The sequence below is a fragment of the Anopheles coustani genome, chromosome X (genome assembly GCF_943734705.1).
Source record: "Anopheles coustani chromosome X, idAnoCousDA_361_x.2, whole genome shotgun sequence".
Taxonomy (NCBI): Eukaryota; Metazoa; Arthropoda; class Insecta; order Diptera; family Culicidae; genus Anopheles; species Anopheles coustani.
The window spans coordinates 8,381,664-8,401,679 of record NC_071290.1 but is presented as its reverse complement, the minus strand read 5'-3'; the positions used below and the strand labels follow the sequence as shown (position 1 = coordinate 8,401,679).

General features: G+C 47.2%; 2 protein-coding genes across 2 annotated transcripts; one reads left to right on the top strand and one right to left on the bottom strand.

The window, feature by feature from the left end:
- Positions 1 to 4,706: 4,706 nt before the first annotated feature.
- Positions 4,707 to 7,722, bottom strand: LOC131269587 (ubiquitin carboxyl-terminal hydrolase 30 homolog). Its single transcript, XM_058272037.1, has 3 exons — positions 7,344 to 7,722; positions 5,690 to 7,187; positions 4,707 to 5,587 (listed from the first exon to the last, which is right to left on the bottom strand). Exons 1-3 carry the CDS (start codon positions 7,423 to 7,425, stop codon positions 5,476 to 5,478), a joined length of 1,692 nt encoding a protein of 563 aa, XP_058128020.1. The 5' UTR covers positions 7,426 to 7,722; the 3' UTR covers positions 4,707 to 5,475.
- A 1,010-nt stretch (positions 7,723 to 8,732) lies between these two features.
- Positions 8,733 to 15,375, top strand: LOC131269582 (exportin-6-A). The gene is made up of 6 exons (XM_058272028.1): positions 8,733 to 8,945; positions 9,024 to 10,274; positions 10,338 to 10,783; positions 11,936 to 12,596; positions 13,804 to 14,628; positions 14,691 to 15,375. Exons 1-6 carry the CDS (start codon positions 8,943 to 8,945, stop codon positions 14,793 to 14,795), a joined length of 3,291 nt encoding a protein of 1,096 aa, XP_058128011.1. The 5' UTR covers positions 8,733 to 8,942; the 3' UTR covers positions 14,796 to 15,375.
- Positions 15,376 to 20,016: the final 4,641 nt, after the last annotated feature.

Sequence of the window (20,016 nt, the reverse complement as noted above, 5' to 3'; positions counted from 1 at the left end):
TCGACAGTAATGGAATGCCACTACACTGGCGCAATGGTTAATGTTAGTTTAACGCCGAAACAGGGTCGGTGTCGGTACGCCGAGTACATTTTAATCAAATTGCACCACCATACCCATCGTTTCGTGGGGCTGGACCTTCCGCCCGCACCGGGACCGGTGCGGTGGGAGGGAGGATATCGGTGCTTCCTCCGCGCGGCCCGAAGGAAGCCACCCCTCGTAAATCAATCCCCTGCCCATGGCCCTCAGACGGTCGAATCGATCGTTCGATCGATGGACGACAACGACGACGACGACGAAGGTGGCCACCCCTAATGATTTTGCGATGAGCTCCAACGACGATCGATCCTAGAGATATGTAGAGCAGGAGCTAATTGCACGATCGTGCACATTGCAAGCGACTGGCGAAACACCTAAAACTTGACCACTAGCACCAGTTTACGCACATTTCAGTGTTATCTTCGAATATCGCCAAAACGGTTTGATACCTCAAAGGTAAAAATAAAAAAACAGTCAATCTGTACATTTTGCATAGTTTTCAAAATTTTCCTTACTATCAATCTCTGAGATTTGAAATTGCATTTGAAATTGCACGAACTTTTAAAAAGGAGTTAAAAACTTGTTTTTTGACTTTTTGACCTTTGCCCGAAACAAAAAAGGTTCGCTAAGAATGAATAACGCTCGTTTATCTACAAAATTTCATAGTTTTACGATTAACGAAGGGGATATTTCGTCTATAAAGAGAGCTCAAAAAACAAAAATTAAAACATGAACCAACAATCCGATATTTTTACGATAAACCATCAATCATTTTGATTGGTTGCGAGAGGAATTACACTTGTCAAATTCCCGGTTGAGGTTCTTGCTTGATCAAATATATTCAGGCAGCGCCAAAGAAACGAATCTAGTTCAAATTCCACCTGTAAATTATCTCACAGCAACATCACCAGCAAAAACGATGGCCAACGTTTTTTGATTGATTGATTGCAGACGATTGATTTGTGCGAATCAGAGGGCGACGCCGGAATCACACACTGCTGCACACAGGCACTGGACGCCGATGGATCTAAAGGATTCTAAACGAAGCGAGGACGAACAAACAATGCATACCTTTGTTACCACACACTGGATCGGATCGGGGCTTTTGTTTGCCGCACCACGGTTGCACACCAGTAACCAAGCGCTGCCGAAGGCCGGTTTGAAGTGGATCCGAAATCGATCGATTAGAATTATCCAGAGCGTTCACTAACAGGCGGGCGGAAATGAAATTGCATCACATTACACAAGGATTCACCGAGGATTCATCGCTTGACGCAGCGCGGCGAAGTTTGGCGTTGGGAAAAAGCTGCGCGCGACCGTTAGCGAAATGGCCAGTTGCCGAAAATTGTCTTTTTCTCCGCGCAGGAAAAAAGGTGAATGAAAACAGCGAACAATGTTTTAGCAAAACCAGTAAAACACACCGAACCGACCGAATAGTGCGTCCCCGTGCCGCGCAGCTCCACTCTGGGTGTCGTCGGATTTTCGTTTTTTCGTTGCGCGCGCTCGCGCCCGTTTTGAGCCTCCCTCGTGGATAGCAAAATTTAAACTGATCCATTCGTGCAGCCGGTCGACTGTCTTTATTTTTTCGATCACTACCCCCCACCCGCCCACGTCTCCCGGCCGATTGCTCCCCTTCCTCGCAACGCCAATCCTTTTGCCGATACTACACCACCCGGTTTCCTCGCCTGCGCACCGCATCTACCAACCATGCCTTCGCTCCCCCTTCCCTTCGGCCGATCCCGAACATCCCGATCCGGCGCGGTGTGCGGCGGGGAGGAGAGGGAAGCGTTCGTTTTATAGTCTGCTCCCTCGTCTCTTCTGTCGACAGGTTTAGGCCAGGCGATCATCGTTTTGGCGATTTTTCGCCGTACATCCCGGAGCGTCTGCGCTCGGTGCGGCATGATGGAGGGACCACCGGGCTCCCGTGTTGGAAGTATTACCCTTATCAGCAAATTAATCCGTTTGGGAGCAGACACAAACTACAGCAACTAGGGCCGACGGGATCTAGAAGAGCCAATAGGAAGCACGGAAGCAGACACCGTTGACAAATGAAATGACAATTTTTTTATTTCGAAATTTAGAATATTGCAATATGCACTAAATAGAGAATTTTCCTGGTTCACTAAAGGGTTATACCAGCGGTCGCAAACTATTTTTTTCGGATCGAGCCGCGAAACAGCGACATTTAGATTTGAAATAAAATTCAGTAAGTGGTGTTATTCTTTAGGCCTTTTGCTACTCGTTATAAATGTTGAAAATAGAATAGAACAAAACACCACCAATATATAACATAATGTAATAAAAATAATAAGTAAATAAACACAGTAGTAAGTAGTAAAAATTAAATAGAGCGAGAGATTCATTTGCAAAATTGGTTTATTGCAAAAGAACTGTTACGCAAAACCGTAAAACATATCTCAGCTTAGAATTAGAGAAGTAGGTGTCGGTTACTTTCAATAGCAGTGCATGAAGTAGTTGTGCAATCGACATTTGATGATGCTATGCAGTTAACTTATGTATTTAAGAGAAGATGTAACAACTTATCGAAAACATTAGAAAGTACTTTAAAAAAGTAAAAAAAACAACTCAAATTAGTTCACCGCATACCCATTTGTTTAATTAAATCAAACTAGTAAGGAGTATCGAGGGTTCGCCAGAAAATCAGTCCACGATTCGAAATTCATTTTCAATTCAACTTAATTGTTTTGTATTAATTTTCACTGCTCAGTAACAAATGACTTTATAGCAACAAATGGCTGGAGTAAATTAAATTCACTGCATGGAGTGTATTCGCTTGTAAAATAATAGAAAGAGTCGATCAAGAATGTGTTGCAATTACAATTACCGATAGTCCGGTAATCCACGATTCGGGGATCAACAGCTTCGCTCGCAGAAAAATTGCTTAGTAGCAAATGCAAATGCTAGTCAGTCAAAATATTTGGCGACCCCTGGTCCCCACGCCGTGCACAGGGATTTTCACCTTGATTCCTTGTGAAACGGCGCGTGTATAGTGTTGATGCTCAGATCACGAGTTTTATTTGATTGATCAATCTATCTGTGATTTTTGTTTTTCTTATTACATTCATATCTTTGCTAAGTGCAATGCATGGACCGGTATGGCCATACCTTAAGTAACTAGAAGTATTTTTCTTCCACTGTTACAGGCTCAGCAAGTTTCTCGTCCTGTAGACCAGAAGTTGGCGTTTTTTCTGCATTCAATTGCTATGGTATTTACAAAATGGTATTCCGCTCAGGTTAGTCCCTGGAATTGGCAAGCCCGAAGGTGCCGTTGAAAAAGTAAATAATCATTCCCCGACTCCATCAGGATTTCACCAAACTGTGGCGACCCCTGCAGCAGCCTCTTCCTTACCTGTTTCGTTCCGTGGCGTACGGCGCGATTGCTCCTTCTCTGTCGGTTCCTGTTTCCGCGCCTTCCGAGGAAGAAGGGAATGCAAGCCAAAAGACCATGGGCCAAAGAACGTTGTGGTACGGAAATGTGGTGCGCAACCAGTGGAAGAACGGGAGCAGCTCAATGTATCGACGAACAGAACGTCCTCCCGTGTGCATGCCCTGATTTGATATGCTGCCGGTGCGAGGTGCCTTTTACTTTTGCTAAATAGGGAATCGCCGGACCGGTGACCGTAATGCAGCGTTTTTTTGAAAGGTTGTCTTTTTTTTTGCACTTGTTTTTCTCGCTCATGTGATCTCACTGGCCTTTGGAGCGGTACGGTTTTGTTTCCCAGCAGCTAACAAATCCCGGCTGCCCGCGGAAACAGGAACAGGAGAGCGGCAGGTCCACAGCAAGCATAAAAAGTCCTGCTACCAAGATATCTGTACCGCACCCCAACCTTCCTTATCCAGTTTGTTTTCGGAAGATGAAATCTTTTTCCCTCTACATCCATCTCCTTCTTCCGTCTCATTCACCCGTTACTATCTCTCTTTCTCTCTTCTTTTCTTCCCTGGTTCGCAGCCCCCCAAAGCACACTAAAAATACCATCCAATCGAAAATACAGGTCTCATTAACATATTTCAGAATCGGGTCGCAGTTTTCGAAATTAGATTTCACATCTTTGGAAGCCCGACAAAGCCATTGCCTACAGCACGGTGTGAATGTGTGTGTTCGATTTTGATCGGTGTGGGCGACTAAGAAATTTAAGGTAGAAGACCCAATAAGTCACTTGACAATAATATGACATATTTATTTGGGAACCGCACATTCTTGTCTGTTTTGTTGGTTTTTTTCCTTTAGGTTTACCTACAACATCTTTTGAGGAACAGATTCGCTGCTGCTGAGAAACGGTTTTGGGGAATGCAAGTCGACCCGTTGTCGCTTTCATCAACAACCATGTCTGTTCCACCTTACGTTACGGACAAGATTTCGCGCTCGTCATTCACAATCTCACGGTTGCTAGTATATCGTTCGGTCTAGGGCTGCGGCCTATTGAAGCGAAGGACGCCAATGCGTTTGCTTCATTTATTATTTAACCTTAACTTGATCGATATCGTTGAATAACGTGGGACCGTTTCCTTCCTCCAGCCAGCTGTGACTTATCCTTTCACCGATGTTTACTGTTTTCTTTTTATTACGACAATGTTTCTCACAGGCGCAAAGCAGCTTGCCTATGGAACCGACGAATAGTAAAGAAAATATCTATCGAAAATAAATAGACTAACGCGCTCGTCTAGTTGGAATTAGTTAGAGAAATATATATATATGTATATTTAGCAGCGAATAGTAGACAAGAAAGCGACACGTGCAACCTGACTGGTGCGTTGCACAAGCTGCACAATGCTACGAACGGTGCGCGCTGTATTGGACTTCGTTTGGGAAAGTGGTTCTGCGTCAAGGCGCCGCGCGGCAGCTTCTTTCCTTCCGAGCAAATCGTGACTTCCTGCCTTCATGAGGAAAGCGCACCGTACGACGACGAGTTGATTCTACATAAAAACACGTACAAGCTACAACCTTGAGAGCGTTTTGTGCTACCAGTACCGGGGCTGCCACCACACCGCATTTCGTGTTGCGGTGTTGCGTTAGCTCTCTTTGCTACTCCATCGCTCCGCAACAGGATGAAAACGTCTACGATAACTGTTCACAAATACACAACTAGACTTCAGCTCCTGATCAAGCGGTCGCTGTTCGCGCCTGGTTGGGTTTCGACAGTCTGCTCTACCACCAGGCTAGACGTGGTGGCTGTGGAGCGCCTCGTAATGGTAAACTAGGAAAGAAGGCGAAATGCACGAACAACAATTCTTAAATGTCTCTCAAGTAGTATCTAACGGTAAACAGTATTTCCTTCTTAACTTAACTAACTGCACTGTACACATCACAATCACGGGTCAAAGCAATGAGTAAGGAAAGTTATAAAAAAAAACAAGCGATGCCCCTCTCACTGTATCTCTCGCCACCAACGTCAACGCCAACACCAACGCCTACGTACCTTACGGGTACTTCGACGACGATCCACGATCGTAGAAAAGCATATAGGCGGAACTGTTCAGCACCTCTTCGATGGGAACCTCCCTTACCACGGTGTCCGACGTGTAGTACCATCTGAAAGGCAAGGGCAATTTAGGGGGGTTTTTTTAATTCCAAATCCGATCGACCGGTATAAGTGGAAGCGCATATTGTTGCTTCCACCTGGCAAACACTCACTTGTACGAATTCCGCAGTGCACCCCGGCGATAGGTGACGAAGTGGCCTGCGTTAGCCTCCCCGGAGTGTACGATTACTGCCAGCAGCCGGTACAGGTTACGCGGGAACATTGCGCCGAACGTGTACGAACCGAAGGTCATGGAGCTGCCGGACGCTCCCTCGTTGCTTGCACAGTCGCCTCCCTCAGTCTGCCCTAGGTTAACTAGGCCGGCCGTGTAGAGCGAGGTAGTCGAGCCCCAGGGCGTGCTGATGTTGCTGTTCAGCCCCGGCTGGACGAAGCTGTACGGCGCCATCGAGAGCGTCTCCGGGAAGTGTATGCTGTCGAGGCGCTTGTGCGCTCGCCCACTCGCCAGCCAGGTCGTGCGGGCGATGTGAATGCAGAGACAGGCGGGCAGCTTGCTGAACGTGATCGTCTTCGTGTGCGTCGTCGTCTCGTGGCACGATTCGCACTGCACCGCGTCGAGCATTTCCGGCTGGATGAAATCGGACAGCAGGTTGCCGATGCCGAGCCCGGGGGCGGCCGTTTCGGGCAGCGGGAGCGTGATGCTGTCGAACTTGTCGTACCGCACGGTGGATTTGTAGCCGCAGCCGCCGCACTGCAGCTGGCTGCCCATGCCGCCGCGGAACGGATGCGGTATCTGCTGGTGCTGCTTGTCACCCCACACCGACACCCGACCGGGCCCCCGATTCAGGCGCTCAAGCGAGCGGTACGAGGCGGAATGCCGCTTGCCGGCAAAACCGCCGGGCTCAGCCCTCGCCTCGGCGTCCGCCTGCCGCAGCGGTGGCGGCATGGCCACCCGACTGCCGTCGATGAACCGCCGACTGACCCCGCCGGAGAACGCCGCACTGATGGTGTGCGCCGGCGACGCACCGAACTCGAGCAGCGACCCATCCTGGGACTGCTCCTCGTTTTCCGTGCACACCGAGTGCGGCGAGTCGGGCGTGTGAGCTTCGGAGCGGGTGTACCGCGTCAGGATCGTCGACTCGTCGTACTCGGCGTTGCAAAAGTCGGACAGCATCGCGCTGGAAGGTCGGGCCGGGATCGGGTGGAAACCACTAGAAATATCGCCCCCGCCAATACCATCACCCGCAGGACCCCGTACTGCACCGCCTATATCATCGAGCGCATCCGAGAGGCAGCCAATTTTGCGCGGCTTCGAGACCTCCTCCTCGAGCGAGCTGAGCATCACCAGCAGCAGCTCGTGGGCATCGTGCTCCTCGGGTGAAATCACCCAGCCCAAGGCGTGCAGGGCGCGTATGACGGCACCCGGAGCGTACGGGTCGCCGCGCAGTGTCGGATGCGTGCCATTGACCACCTCCAGCACGTTCTGCAACGACGAGACGAGACTTTTCTTATCTTTGGTGTTGTGCAGCTGCAGCCAGGCGATGAACTGGGGGCAGGCGGCGAGCGCCTGCAGCAGCGTGTTCAAGAAGCAGGTTTTTCCGAAATTATGCAACCCCGCTATCTGGCCGCGACGCTGCCGTAGCTTCGACGAGCCTGCGGTACAGGAAAAAAAGACATTTACATTAGCCCAACCCATCACCAGCCAGTCCACTTGGGGATGACAAATACTAATCCACAGGAGGGTAGAGACGCGTATCGATCGCTTCCTGTGGATGTAGTCCTGTGCCTTTCCATCCTGAGCACACCTACCTGAGGGTCCCCAGAACACAAATGCTCCCACAACAACGGCCGCGGTAACACCGGCGGCCATCAGTAACTTTTCACTTTCCATTGCTTTTCTGTTCTGTACGTTATTCACTCATGATCGACCGTTTACCAAACTATTTGCATGCTTTTCCCACCAGCGTTCGGCGTAACCTTCAACGCGATGTGTGTACACTCCTTTTTGCTCCGAAGGCAAACCGCATCCTTTACGAAAATTCCAACCAAAGCGTGTTGTATTTGATGAAAAATCAAAAATTGGCAAATCTTTTCACCGAAAAACCGCAGCCGAGCAATCAGTTATGCAGATATAATTGAACCTTTCTTAATTTTCACTGAACGCCAGCAGGATCGATCAACTTTTGTGTGATTGTTGTTTTTTAGTGTGTTGTTTTCTTTTTCTATTCAAATGACAGTGACATTCTTTATGACGATTTAGCTGTTGGCCGTGGTATATAAACCTTGGCAGGTTTTTCAATGTCCTATGAATTTATTTCAGCCGGGCAGTTCAGAATAATGAATTTGAGATTTCATTTTGTAACACGAAAAGTTTAGTATAATTTAGTAAGTAAACCTGATCATTCCATTCCGCGTGAAGGCCATGTTGTTTGTCGTAGGCCTAGATGTGTGAATAACAGATTCAATCTAGTTGTCAATGTACTATACCCAAGGTAAACCAATGCTGTGTGTTCCCAAGAAGGGAAGGTAAAACGAGCCGCTAGAGCGAGTCGCCAAAAATTGTCTTCGGCTAAACTCATTGGTTCCTGTTGTCCATCCTGTGTAGTATAAATTACAAGGCTAACTAACATGTAAAAGTAAATTACCTTGCATCCAACCTGCATAATTAGTTTAACTATTTTTTTAACAAGCCGTTAGCGTTCAAACAATCAAAAAGAATACATGCGTCGCCCTTTGCATAGCTTAAGGCGCAAATCCCGCGCCTAAAGGCGCGGATCTAGGCCGAGGCCTCATTTACCCTTTTACCGAAAGTTAAATTAAATTTAATATTTTTGCTAGGTGAAAGCCTATCTGATAAATGAGGCACCCTGTATAATCGATTTCGACATTTTTTGATAGGACAAACCAAGATTGATAAGGAATGAGGTTAGCGCAAACCTATTATCATTAAAATCGTTCTGTTGAAAGTTAGTTCAAAACTAATTTAAAAAAATGGCAGTTCTGGATCACCGTGCATTTTATCGAAAAACTATTGAGAGCGCTCTTCGGTGCGAAGCCATGAACATTTGAACTAACTGTCAAATTTTCCCAGTCGCTATGGTGACCTCCCTCTTTAACCGATCTTGGTTAAAACCCAACCTTCATTTTGAACTCTACGAGTGCGGAATCACTTTTGTTGGTATGTCGCGACGGGTTCGGTCGTGCGGAAGAGTTTACCGGCATCGAAAAGAGAAGTGATAGTAAACGGCAGGAGTAGAGAAAAGTGGAGGATGCGCTCGTAGTGGATGTGCATTAGAAAGCGGCGAATAGTTGTCTAGAAATCATTCGTATCCGAATGCCACGGATAAAAGTATTCAATCAACCATTCCATCATTCATAGGACGTCCCAGGTCGCACGTTCCAGTAATTATGGTAAGAGACTTAGTAGGCAGGACCCGGCTTTCTTCGTACGATGGTGTGATTCCGTTGCATTTGAAATTTGTCACACAGGCCGAGCAACTGTACACCGCTGAGGATGGCAGGATGCGGCAGGAGGTGGAGCAAATGCTCGTCCGATTCTACCAAATCGACACGACCAACGCGGAGAAGAGAAAGCTCGATGCGGATCTACAGCACATGCGGGACACGGTGTTTAACTGGCAGTATTGTCTCGACAACTTGAACACTTTCCAGAACCAGTACCTATGGTTTTTCGGCTCGTCCACGCTCGAGTCGGCGCTGCACAAATACACATCCCTCAGCGCGGCCGAAACGCAGCGCTTACGCATCGGCCTAATCAAGCTGCTGTCAAACTATCCGCTGGACACGCCCGCCCTGAAGCGCGATAAGGTAGCGCAAATCCTGTCGCTCGTCGCCAGCCTGCAGTTCCCGGCCGAGTATCCCGAGTACATCGATCACATCCTGCAGCTGCTGAACGAGCGCTTCCCGATCGGGCTTGCGCTCGCGCGGGCGTTAGGCGACAGCATTACGCAGGAGAAGTACGTCGTGTCCTACGCGCAACAGCAGCAGTTTAAATCGAACGTGGCACCTTTCATTCCCCGACTGCTGCGCGCACTCGAACCCTGCTGTATGCACTATCTTTCCAGCGACTGCAACGGACCACCTGCAGCGTTCGGGCCGATCGCTCTGCAGCAGTGCACGATCGAGCTGTTGCAGATGCTGCAACAATACTTCTCTTGGATCGAGCTGAGCAGCGTCGAGCCGTGGCTGGTGCAGTGCCTGATCCGACTGAGCCTGGTGCGAGCCGGTCGTGAGACGAACGACGTGTCCATCTCGGCTATGCTGGCGCTCACAGAGCTGCACTACCGCCAGCAGGTGCTAGCACCGGCCACCTTCGTGCTGGTACTGCAGGGTGTGACCGAGCTGCACAGTCAGCCTGATTTGCCACTGGACGACGAGCTGTACCAGGACAAGCTGAACGATTTGACCCAGTGGAGCGCGGCCCGGGGCCTAGAGATGAACAGTACACTCAACTGGGAGGAATTTTTCGACGGGTTCTACCAGTACACGTTTCGTGCGACCGTCCCCGCCACGTTTATTGCCCGGCTCAAGGTCTGGTCCTTTCTGCTCTCGATGTACAGCAACCGACTGGTGAGCAGCGCCAACCCAGCGCTTAAGCAGGTGCTCTCGGACGTGATCCCAGTGAAGTTGGCCATGGCCACGATGGAGAGGATGCTCTATCAGAACGACACGCAGCACCAGCTCGAGCAGCTGATGGACGAGGAGCTGGAAGGATCTGAGGTGACATGCCCATAACCATCACCACCACCGCCACAAACCTTACCTCATTTTCGGTTGTTTTAGGCCTCGTTGTGTGGCGCAGAAAATGCCATGCTGTACTACTATAATCAGTGCATGAACGTGGTGGAGTTGGCCGCACTGCTTGCGCCCGAGCAGATGCACGACCTGGTGCTGTCGCAGCTGATCATGAACGACAGTAGCCCGTACCGGCAGGGACTGCACATACTGAAAACCATCGCCACCACGCCGGACAGCGGGTTGGCGGAGCTGCGTGCCAAGGTGGACGAGCAGCGGCTGCGGGTGTACTTTCGCGACTTCATACCGCTCGACCAGATACTGGGCCATCTGTGCCCCATGCTGTTCACCAAGGTTCCTTCGATGGTGACCATGGTGGGCTGGCTAGCGCGGGAGCAAATGGAACTGTTCATCCTGCTGAGCGAAAGCATGCACCCGGCCGATCGGCTCTACCACCGGTTGCCTAGTGATCTAGCGCAAGACTTGATTGCCGCGTAAGTAGAGTGAATAATTATCATCGGATGTATTATGACTACACACTTTGGTCAACACGAAAATCAGCTAGATCAAGTGTTCTTTTGTTTGTCAAAAATAAGCACATGTTTGTTATTTAAATAGAAATGTAGAGGTGAAAATCAGGGCATTAACAAAAAAAGACAAACTTTCGTCGGTGATAAGAAAAAAGTTAACCAAGCTAATTGAATGAAGTAAATTTTATTGTAAAGATACATCTTTCAAGTACTTTCAAAAAGTATTCCGAGGGCCAGTAAAGCGGCCTTACGGTCCTTGGCTGAAACTTCCGCCGATAGCCGACAAAACCAGTCATGTTAGGATGTTTTTCAGTTGTTATTAACATGAACATTCATGAACAAATGCTACTCCGTTTGGACTTTAAAATGTTGGAATAGGTCCTACCTGTAATGTTGTAAATGGTTCAATACCTCCGATGATATTTGGACATGATTTACTGTAGCAAGGTGTATCCAAACCTCTGAATCGTACTCTTTATTATGGTTTCTGATAATGTTGCATACTTCCGGAAGGCAGTGTACACTATACACCTCTCCATACGCCATAGTCTTGACAGGCAAACCTTTCTCGCTGGTTTTCAGCCACGATAGGGCGTTCTATGGGAGTTAAGGAACCCCAAAACATTTTTAATATACTTTAACAAGCTTCAAAGGTAATGTACCAGGGGTTTTTACTGCTTGTCGCCGTCTGGCTATACATAATCTTTGGTCACGTGGTCCGCGATAAAGCTGGATGTTTTAACATACAATCAAACGTAGTTGATTTAATGTTTTGGCTACGGCCGATTCAATTTAAATGATGCAGTTGTCAAACTTTTTCTTGCAGTAAAACAAATGCTACTCTTTATATTGCTTTTAACGGAAAGTTTCTAGAGTTTTCCGTTTTCGCATGAAAAGTCGTTAAAATTTGTCTATTTTTTTAATGCAAACGTTACACTAATAAATCTTAGATATAATGGATTATTTCAGTTAATATAATACTTTCGCAATCCGAATGTTTGTTCGTATGGTAACATACTTCACCAGAAACTTGCACAGTTGATTTGATTGTATTATTCTTCATTAACGCATGCATGCATTAACCCTTCCGTTTGTTTGCTTTGCTTTCACCCGCAGCACCGCACAGATCCTGAGGACGTTCCGCAGCTTGCTGGGCAGCGATGCGGCGTCCAGCGTGCCGTCAGTGGTGACCGAGCCACAGCTGCTGCAGCTGCTCGGGCAGATAATCAAGCAGCTATTGCCGACGGATCACGCTCGCTCGGACGACTGGAAGGTGCTGACGCGCACGTCCGCCAACACGCTGCTGTACGTGGCCAAGCTGGAGCTGGTGAACGCCCGTTGTCTGTACGAGCTGCTGCACGGCCCGCTCACGGTCTCCCGCCTCACGCATCTCGACCACCCGACGGCGCAGGACGTGCGTCTAGCGATCATCCACAGCCTGCTGTCGCCGTGGTACGGCAAACTACTGCACGCCAACGAGACGGTCGTCGAGATCCGCGTCGCCCCCGCCGCTGCCGCCGGCCCGCCGAACGAGGCGCAGGGCCAGCTGGCACAACGTTGCGCCCTACTCACGCAGTACGTGCACCTGCTGGCAAGCGAAACACTGGCAGTCGGGCCAGCCGAATGGGGGGCGCGGGGGGCGCACGAGCAGCGCGCCAGCGTAGAGCGACTCGCAGCCGAGATGCAGCTGCTGGCCGAGCTGCTCGAGGGCTTCCAGTCGCTGGGCACCGCCGCCAAGGGCATGCTGGCCGGTGCCTTCCACGACGTTATCGATAAGGTATGATATGCTCACTTTTTATCATTTATATTAAGTAGAACATGTGGTACAATAATTGTAAAAATATGTAAAATAATAATATGAGTTGTGACTCCAACACTCAAATAATTCATGGACGTTGAAGAGCTCACCTTTCAATCCAAATGTCTGAGAATCTGGTATTGTGTTTCTACATACTGTGCGAAACTACACATTTTAAGTAAGGAATCAATTTTAGACTAAACTTAAACTTTCCCTAGTGTTATTCGATTGAAAAGTAATTTATTTTTCAACTTTCAGCCGTATTAAAACTGAAAAACTACTTTTGGTCAAATATTTGAGAAAGACAGAGTTAGTAGAATGTTAAGCATTATTACTATATTTGGAAACGTCCAGGACGTTACTTTCACTAACCCATGTCCACAATCCTCAAACTATGCTGAGAATGTTTTTTTCTTTTCAATAAACTCTTCACACTGACCTCTTTATTCTACGTTAGTTCTTCAATCTGTTAAATTTTAATCCTAAAACCGCGAAAAGTTGTTTTTTGGTGACCTTTTCTTCAACCAAACTACAATTCAGATAATTCATTCGTTCTCACATCTACATTTATTTATTTATTTATTTATCCCAAAAATACACTCTTTTGGGATTCATATCCCTATGGCGACTAGCACTTGAGTACAATAAGTAGAAAAGTTGGTAGTGTGGCGACTCGCATGCCTTTTAATTACTTATCCACTCTTTTAGAATTCGAATCCCTTTTAAAAATTCATATAAAAAAGGAGTTAGTAAAAATATCCGTGAGGATTTAAATCAATCAATTCCGTGATAAGATTCTACTCACCCCAGAATGAATGATTGAGTTGAATCTTATTAATGAATAATTGATTTAAATCCTAACGGATAGTTTTTGTTACTCCTTTTTTATTTAAATCCTTAACAGGGATTCGAATCCCAAAAGAGTGAATGAGTAAAAGAGTTGCTAGTCGCCATAGAGATTCGAATCTCAAGTGAAGATACGAATCTCAAGTAGCGATTCGAATCCCAAATAAGGAACCGATTCCTAAGAGTGAGTAAAAGAGTTACTAGGCGCCATAGAGAGTCGAATCTCAATTTGAATCATCGTGATGGTTGTTCAGATTGATTCAAATCTTTAAAAAGAGTTGTTATTCTCATCACTGGTATGCACATCTCTCTAATTGAAATGTTTCCCGGTGCGTTACAGGTGCTGCACGTGTACGAGGTGACGCAGGGCCACGGGTTGGCGGTGAGCGGACAGGAGACGGTGGGCCTCACGCCGGAGCTGATGGTGCAGTTCGCGCACGCCGCCATTCAGTCGCTGCAGGTGCAGCTCGGCGAACCGTTCCTGCAGCAGGTGATCCAGCTGTTCATGCGGCAGGCGCGGGCCGAGGCGCAAAGCCGGCAGCACCTGCGCGCCCTCCAGGCGCTGCTGGGCATCTTCCGGCTGATCGTGGAGCAGCCGGGCAACCGGACGCTGATCGGCGACATCGTGCAGCTGTGCGTGCAGGACGTGCTGCCCGTCGCATTCGCCGACGAGCACCGGTGCGGGTTCGGGTCCCGCTCGGACAACCTCAGCGCGCCCCTGTTCCAGCTCTTCCACGCCCTGCTGCGCGACCGCTGGCGGTACTTCGTGAAGGCGCAGCTGCTCGCCACCGCAGCTGCCGCCGCCCAGCCGACATCGGTGGAGAACGAACGTCAGTACCGGGCCATTGTGGAGGCGTACGGGCGCGTGATCACGACCAGCCAGGACAGCGACCTCGTCCAGCAGGTGCTCGAGTCGCTGCAGGCGCTGAACGAGCGCTGCCGGCTGTTCCGCGAGCCACTGTTCGCCGGCCACTACCTCGCGTCGTTCCTGCACGCCGTGCTCAACCTGCTCGTCACGGTGGAGGGCAAGGCGCACCACGAGCTGCTGGTCGCGCTGCTGTTCGAGCTGGCCAGCGCCAACCGGCGGCACTTCTACGATCTCCTCTTCACCAGCGTGTGCCACACACTCACCCCGGAGCTGCGGGATAAGCTCTGCCAGTGCACGGTAAGCCTTCTCGTCTCGCTTCCCCGAACGCTATGATATTGAAACTCATTTCTCTCCACCAGGATCTGCCGACGTTCACGCAGCATCTGAACCAGTTCGTGCTGACTGCCCGTTCGTCGGCCCGTGCCACGATAGCACGCCCTGCTAACGACTCAACCCTCTTCTAAGCCTACAACTCGAAGACATGCACCATCACCAGACACAGTGGCACACCTTTAAGTCGTGTCTACCATACACACGGATAACACATTCGCATGGGTATCAGGCCGAGTGGTGTAGCTCGCATTTGTACGCAATCTACCTCCCGGATGTAGCTGATTAGGGCTACACCACCGTACACATTGCAGTACCAAACTCGATACGCGAATCAGTCAACCTCGGAAAGCGCACAACGGCGAAGCCAATGGAGCTTCAACATTGCAAGAACATGTGTTGTTCTCGCATAGCGTAACTAGTAGTAGTAGTAGTAGTAGAAAAGGAAGAATAAGAATAATGATAAAGAAGAAGAAGAAGCCGAAGAAGACATACACACATACTTACACAACCAACATACGGGGCTGGGGGCATGCGACACCACCAGGTTTCGGGCACATCGCCATCGGCCATTAGTTAAGCTATTTAGCGGCGCCGTGATATTATTGTTTTACATTACATACGTGTCTCATTGTTTCTTGTTTTGTGTATAAATCATCGACATACATCTTATGAAAGCTGTTTCAAAAAATAAAACTATGATTTTAATCAAATTATAAATATTTGTCCCATTGACATTCGGCAAGGAAAGGGGAGGAAGAAGTCAAGGAAGGATGTGCATCAATTCATCCGTGTATTGGTGAGGTGAAAATCAGCCTCAACAACGACTTCGATCGAATCGGGCTATCAATTTTCATACACAAGTTGGGTTAAATGCATCGGGACAACTTTTCAATTTCTTTCTCCCACTCTTTAGCAATTTGTTTCTTTCCTTAGCATCAATTCAAATAATTTATAATCAATACAATGCAACTCACATTGTTAACATGTATGTTTAAGAATGTTCGTTTGGATGTTTGGTAACGAGATCGTCTTACAATCGTCCAAATGAAATTATTTTTTTACACCTGTTTTTTTTTCTCGTAGATTCCAACTAGTTCGAAGAAATCGGTTCGGAATTGGATTCTGGAACTCGGTTTCTGGTCGGGAAACCTAAGGATCTTTTGTTTGTTTTTTTTATGCATAACATATTTTATTATACTCTTTTCTCTCATAAAATACTTTTTGTTCTCTTAGAATAACAACATTGTTTTTTTTTGTTTAATAGGAATGTCTCAAGATGATTAATTATATGTATGCGTTACTTGTTACATATCTGACGTATAATTGTTTTGTTTTCTTGTTCCATGCAAGTGTGCTTCCGGTTCTGTGTTTTTTTTTTTTTGTTTGTTTTTCCTCCTTTTGCTGTGAATGCTCCGTTTTACTCCGCTCCGCATCTAGTTCGGCTGTAATTGGTTCGTTACTGGTTTTGTTTTTTTTTTTTCTTCATTTGTTTATGTTGCAAAGGTTTTGTTCCTTCCCAACTCGATTTTCGTTCCGGGCACGCACACACACATACCATCAAGGATCAACACTCAAAAACAACGGTCGAAACACAGTGGAGTTCCCTCCAAAATGGCATAGCGTCCGCAGCTTCGAAACATTTGTTTCCCTTACCACTTCCACCTCCCTCAACTCCCATCCGTCTGAAGCCGGTTTGCCGCATTTCTTTCCCCTAATTGGGTTGTGGGAAAATGCGGAAAAACAATCCTATCCCCGATCGGTTCCGATCCTTGATCTCCCCCAGAATAGGACACACCGATGTCGATGTCGAAGTACGTCGGGTGTGTGTGTTTGTGTATGAGTGTGTGTACGGGGATGTAAGGACAAAACTGTGAGCTAGAGAGAGTGATAGAGAGAGAGAGATGAGGGGAAAAAGCTGGGATTTGTGTCCCTCGCGTGTTGGAGGAGCAAAATATTGAGCATACAAATTTGGGATAACAAATACACACACACACACATAAACACACACACACGCGCACACATACATCAAAAGTCAAAAGGATTAGCAGCTAGTAGTACCATAGAGCACTGGAAACCGTGTTGCTGCAGATAAACGTTCTCTTCAGCCCAGCCAAAAAAACAACAAAACGATGTTTGACATCGAAAGAGAGTCCTTCGAAGTGCCCGGTACAGTTTCCCACAGTTTGCGCACAACTTTCTTTAAACAGATCCTCAGCTCCGAAGCAGAACCAACTCGATCGATTTCACCCTGAGGGCATGATCCATCTCTGATGAATATTTTGTTGCCGACGCTAGCCCGTTTTTTTCGTTTCTATCCTTCTATTATGCTCTCTCTCTCTCTCTCTGCAGCAGGATGGTTCATTTTCCATCTGACAATGATATTTGAAAAAAATATATCATTTATCTTTATGTAATGTATGTATGTACGCATCTTTTTCTTCTAAGTGGCCAGCACTTATCCCAGTATCGCATTGTTTTTTTGTTTTCGTTTCTTCGTTTTGTTGTGTTTTATAATAATCATTTGTTTTCTCGTTTTGTTGGTTTTCTTTTTTTTAAACCAAACAACAACAAAAAAAAAGAAGCGACAGAGTGTACATCTACTACTACCCTACACGCTACGCACTGTTTGATCACGCTTTTCTCACCTTTCCCGCTTGCCAAATAGGATGAATGTTTTGTGTGTGCCTGTGTGTTAGCAAAGATATTGGTGTGGTGAGGCACCGACAAGTTTTCAGAAAATGAGAGTTGAAGTAATGATAACAATAATAATAATAATAGTAGAATTAGTAGTAGAAGTAGTAGTAGTCGTAGTAGTCGTAGTAGTAGTAGTAGTAGTAGTAGTAGTAGTGGGAGTAGTGTTATAATAGTACCATTAAAACATCACACTTATCTCTTCCTGTTTCCTGCCTACCATCATTGTTTTGTTATGTTTTCTTCTTTTGCTTTTGCACATGTATCTTTTTCTTTTGCACTAAATATGTTTTTAGCCACTTGCACATTCCTCGTGATGGAGAGCACACTGAACATTGAAATGTTTTTTTTTTGTTTGTTTCTCGTTTTCATTTTCATTTTCATTTTCTTTTGATTTTCTTTTTTTCTCGATTTTTAAGTCCATGACACACACGCACACACACACACTCGCTTTTGCTAGCGAGGTGAAAGTATATGAATATATATCTATATATATATATATCTAAGCTGTTGCTACTATTTTGCCTTACGCTAGGGGGTATCGCCCTCGCATCGATTTCCTGTAGCGGTAGTGCTTTCGCTTCCGATTTATTTGCCCTGAAGCCCCCCCCCTCCCCCCCTTCCCTCTCCCCCTGTCCCTCATTCGGACACCTTGATTGTGCACTATTCTAGTAAAAATATTCGTTTCTCTTCTATTTAAAATGCATAAGTCTGTACCGTGCGACATTGGTAGCCGTATTAGCCGCAGGTGTCCTGCCCCTTGGGAAAGCGGAGACAGGAAGGGAGGGTGGGGGATGATGGGAAAATGTGTCATGCAGGCAAGACAGGGAGGGTTTTTCCGATTCTCCGATCGCCCGTACGTATTCCGGGTGGTAGTGGAGGTTTATGAAATTTACCAAAGGATATGCGCGTCTCGCGTGTGTACGTTTGTTAGTGTGCGTGTGCGTGTCGATGCAAGTGTCAGTAAGTCTAGCAGATTCTATCTGGCTCCATTTTCTCCATCTTTCTATCCTGTAACAAGTTCAATAGGAAAAGTTTTTAAAATGTTTTTCTTCTTCTTTAATTGAATCTTCCATTCCTTAATATCTACTGTTTTCGTATCTGGGTTTGTGTTTCTCCCAATCCTTACAACCCCCCCCCCCCCCCTCAATCCCCCCTTCCCCATCTTCACTTATAATCAATTCCACTAATTTTCCTCATCCTTCTCTCAAACCTACCTCCTCCACGGACCTACGAATTAATTAATTTCCTGCTTGAATGTGTTTATGTGTGCTTCTGTTGCACATACAAAAAACCAAGGAAACTACCTGGGCTGCTTAATATCTTCGTCATCTCTCTTCTTGGATTGCACTCCAAACAACACACAAACGCGCGCATACACACACACGCACGCAATCACATTAGTTGTACACTTGAAATGAAAGTTACACCATTTCCTTCCTCGAAGTTTGTTCTCGTTTTCGTTTCGTTTAGTTTTTGTTTGTTTACCTCTTCCCTCCCGCTCTTTCTCTCCTTTCCCCCCTGACTTCATCGCCTTGCAATGTGTAGTTGGTTTACCTATTTCATTTTTTCTTGTAATTGTTTTGCTTAACGGTGACTGGGCGCCTCCATTGCATGTACTGCCCTGCCATGCAATTGTAAAAGAATCTACACCGTCGTGTTTTCCTTTCTCTGTCCTTCCTGAAGCTGGGATGCTGCATCCGTACGATGTAAGCGTTACACGTTTACACACCGTGGTTTCCTATTTTCTTCTTTGAGTTTTGTTTTGTTTTGTACGTTGCGTTACCCTGAAACTGTCATATCACTGGCACGGGGAAGCCTTCTAAAAACCCAACGCTCTTCACCTGCTGTTTGCCTCTTCTTGCCGCCCCGTTTTCCGTACCTCCCAAGAGCACTGGGAATATCTGATAAATCTATGCGCGTAGTGGTTAGCTGTATTGGTTGCGGTGCTACTGTTAACAGTTACGGGCGTTTGAGGGTGGGGGGGAAGTGGATCAGGATCAGGGTTTGAACCTGCCATTCCGGTTCACAAAAACACTTTTACTAATTGGCTAAGTGCACACACTCACTCTCACAAACACTCCAACACACATACACGCAACGGATGGAGAAGGCTAATTGCTAAAGCACAGACATGGTAGGTGAGCAGGGTTTGGGATGGGGGGGGGGTTGGGGGAAGGTACACACGGGCAGCGATGGAAGCGGACACAGATAGGTACATCATGCGCATCTCTTAAACCTCAACGTCAACTTATCCTTCGTTTTGAGCAATCCAGTTATAGCGTCTAAAAAAGCCCCATCCCTTCCCCACTCGTTTTGGGTGTGGGAAGGCGGGGAGGGAGGGGAGGGGTAGGGGTGAGTTGGGCGGCAGGGCCGGTAGGTTTTGAGGTGGCACCGTTCGTGGCCGCTAGCTAAAAACAATTTACTATCCGCGCGATATCGGACCACGTCCGGGAGTCCCTGAAGCGTTAAAAAGGTTATCGTCCGCCAACTCTTCCTCGCCGTTTTCGTTACCCTGTGTTAGTCGTTATTTGCAACTTCCGCTTGCGCTTTATATGATCCTCGTCCTCGTTCTACAATTAATTTAATGTGTTTGTTTTGTTTTGCCATGTTCGCCATTTTTGCCTACGCACCCCACGCGCGCGAACATCGTTGAAACTA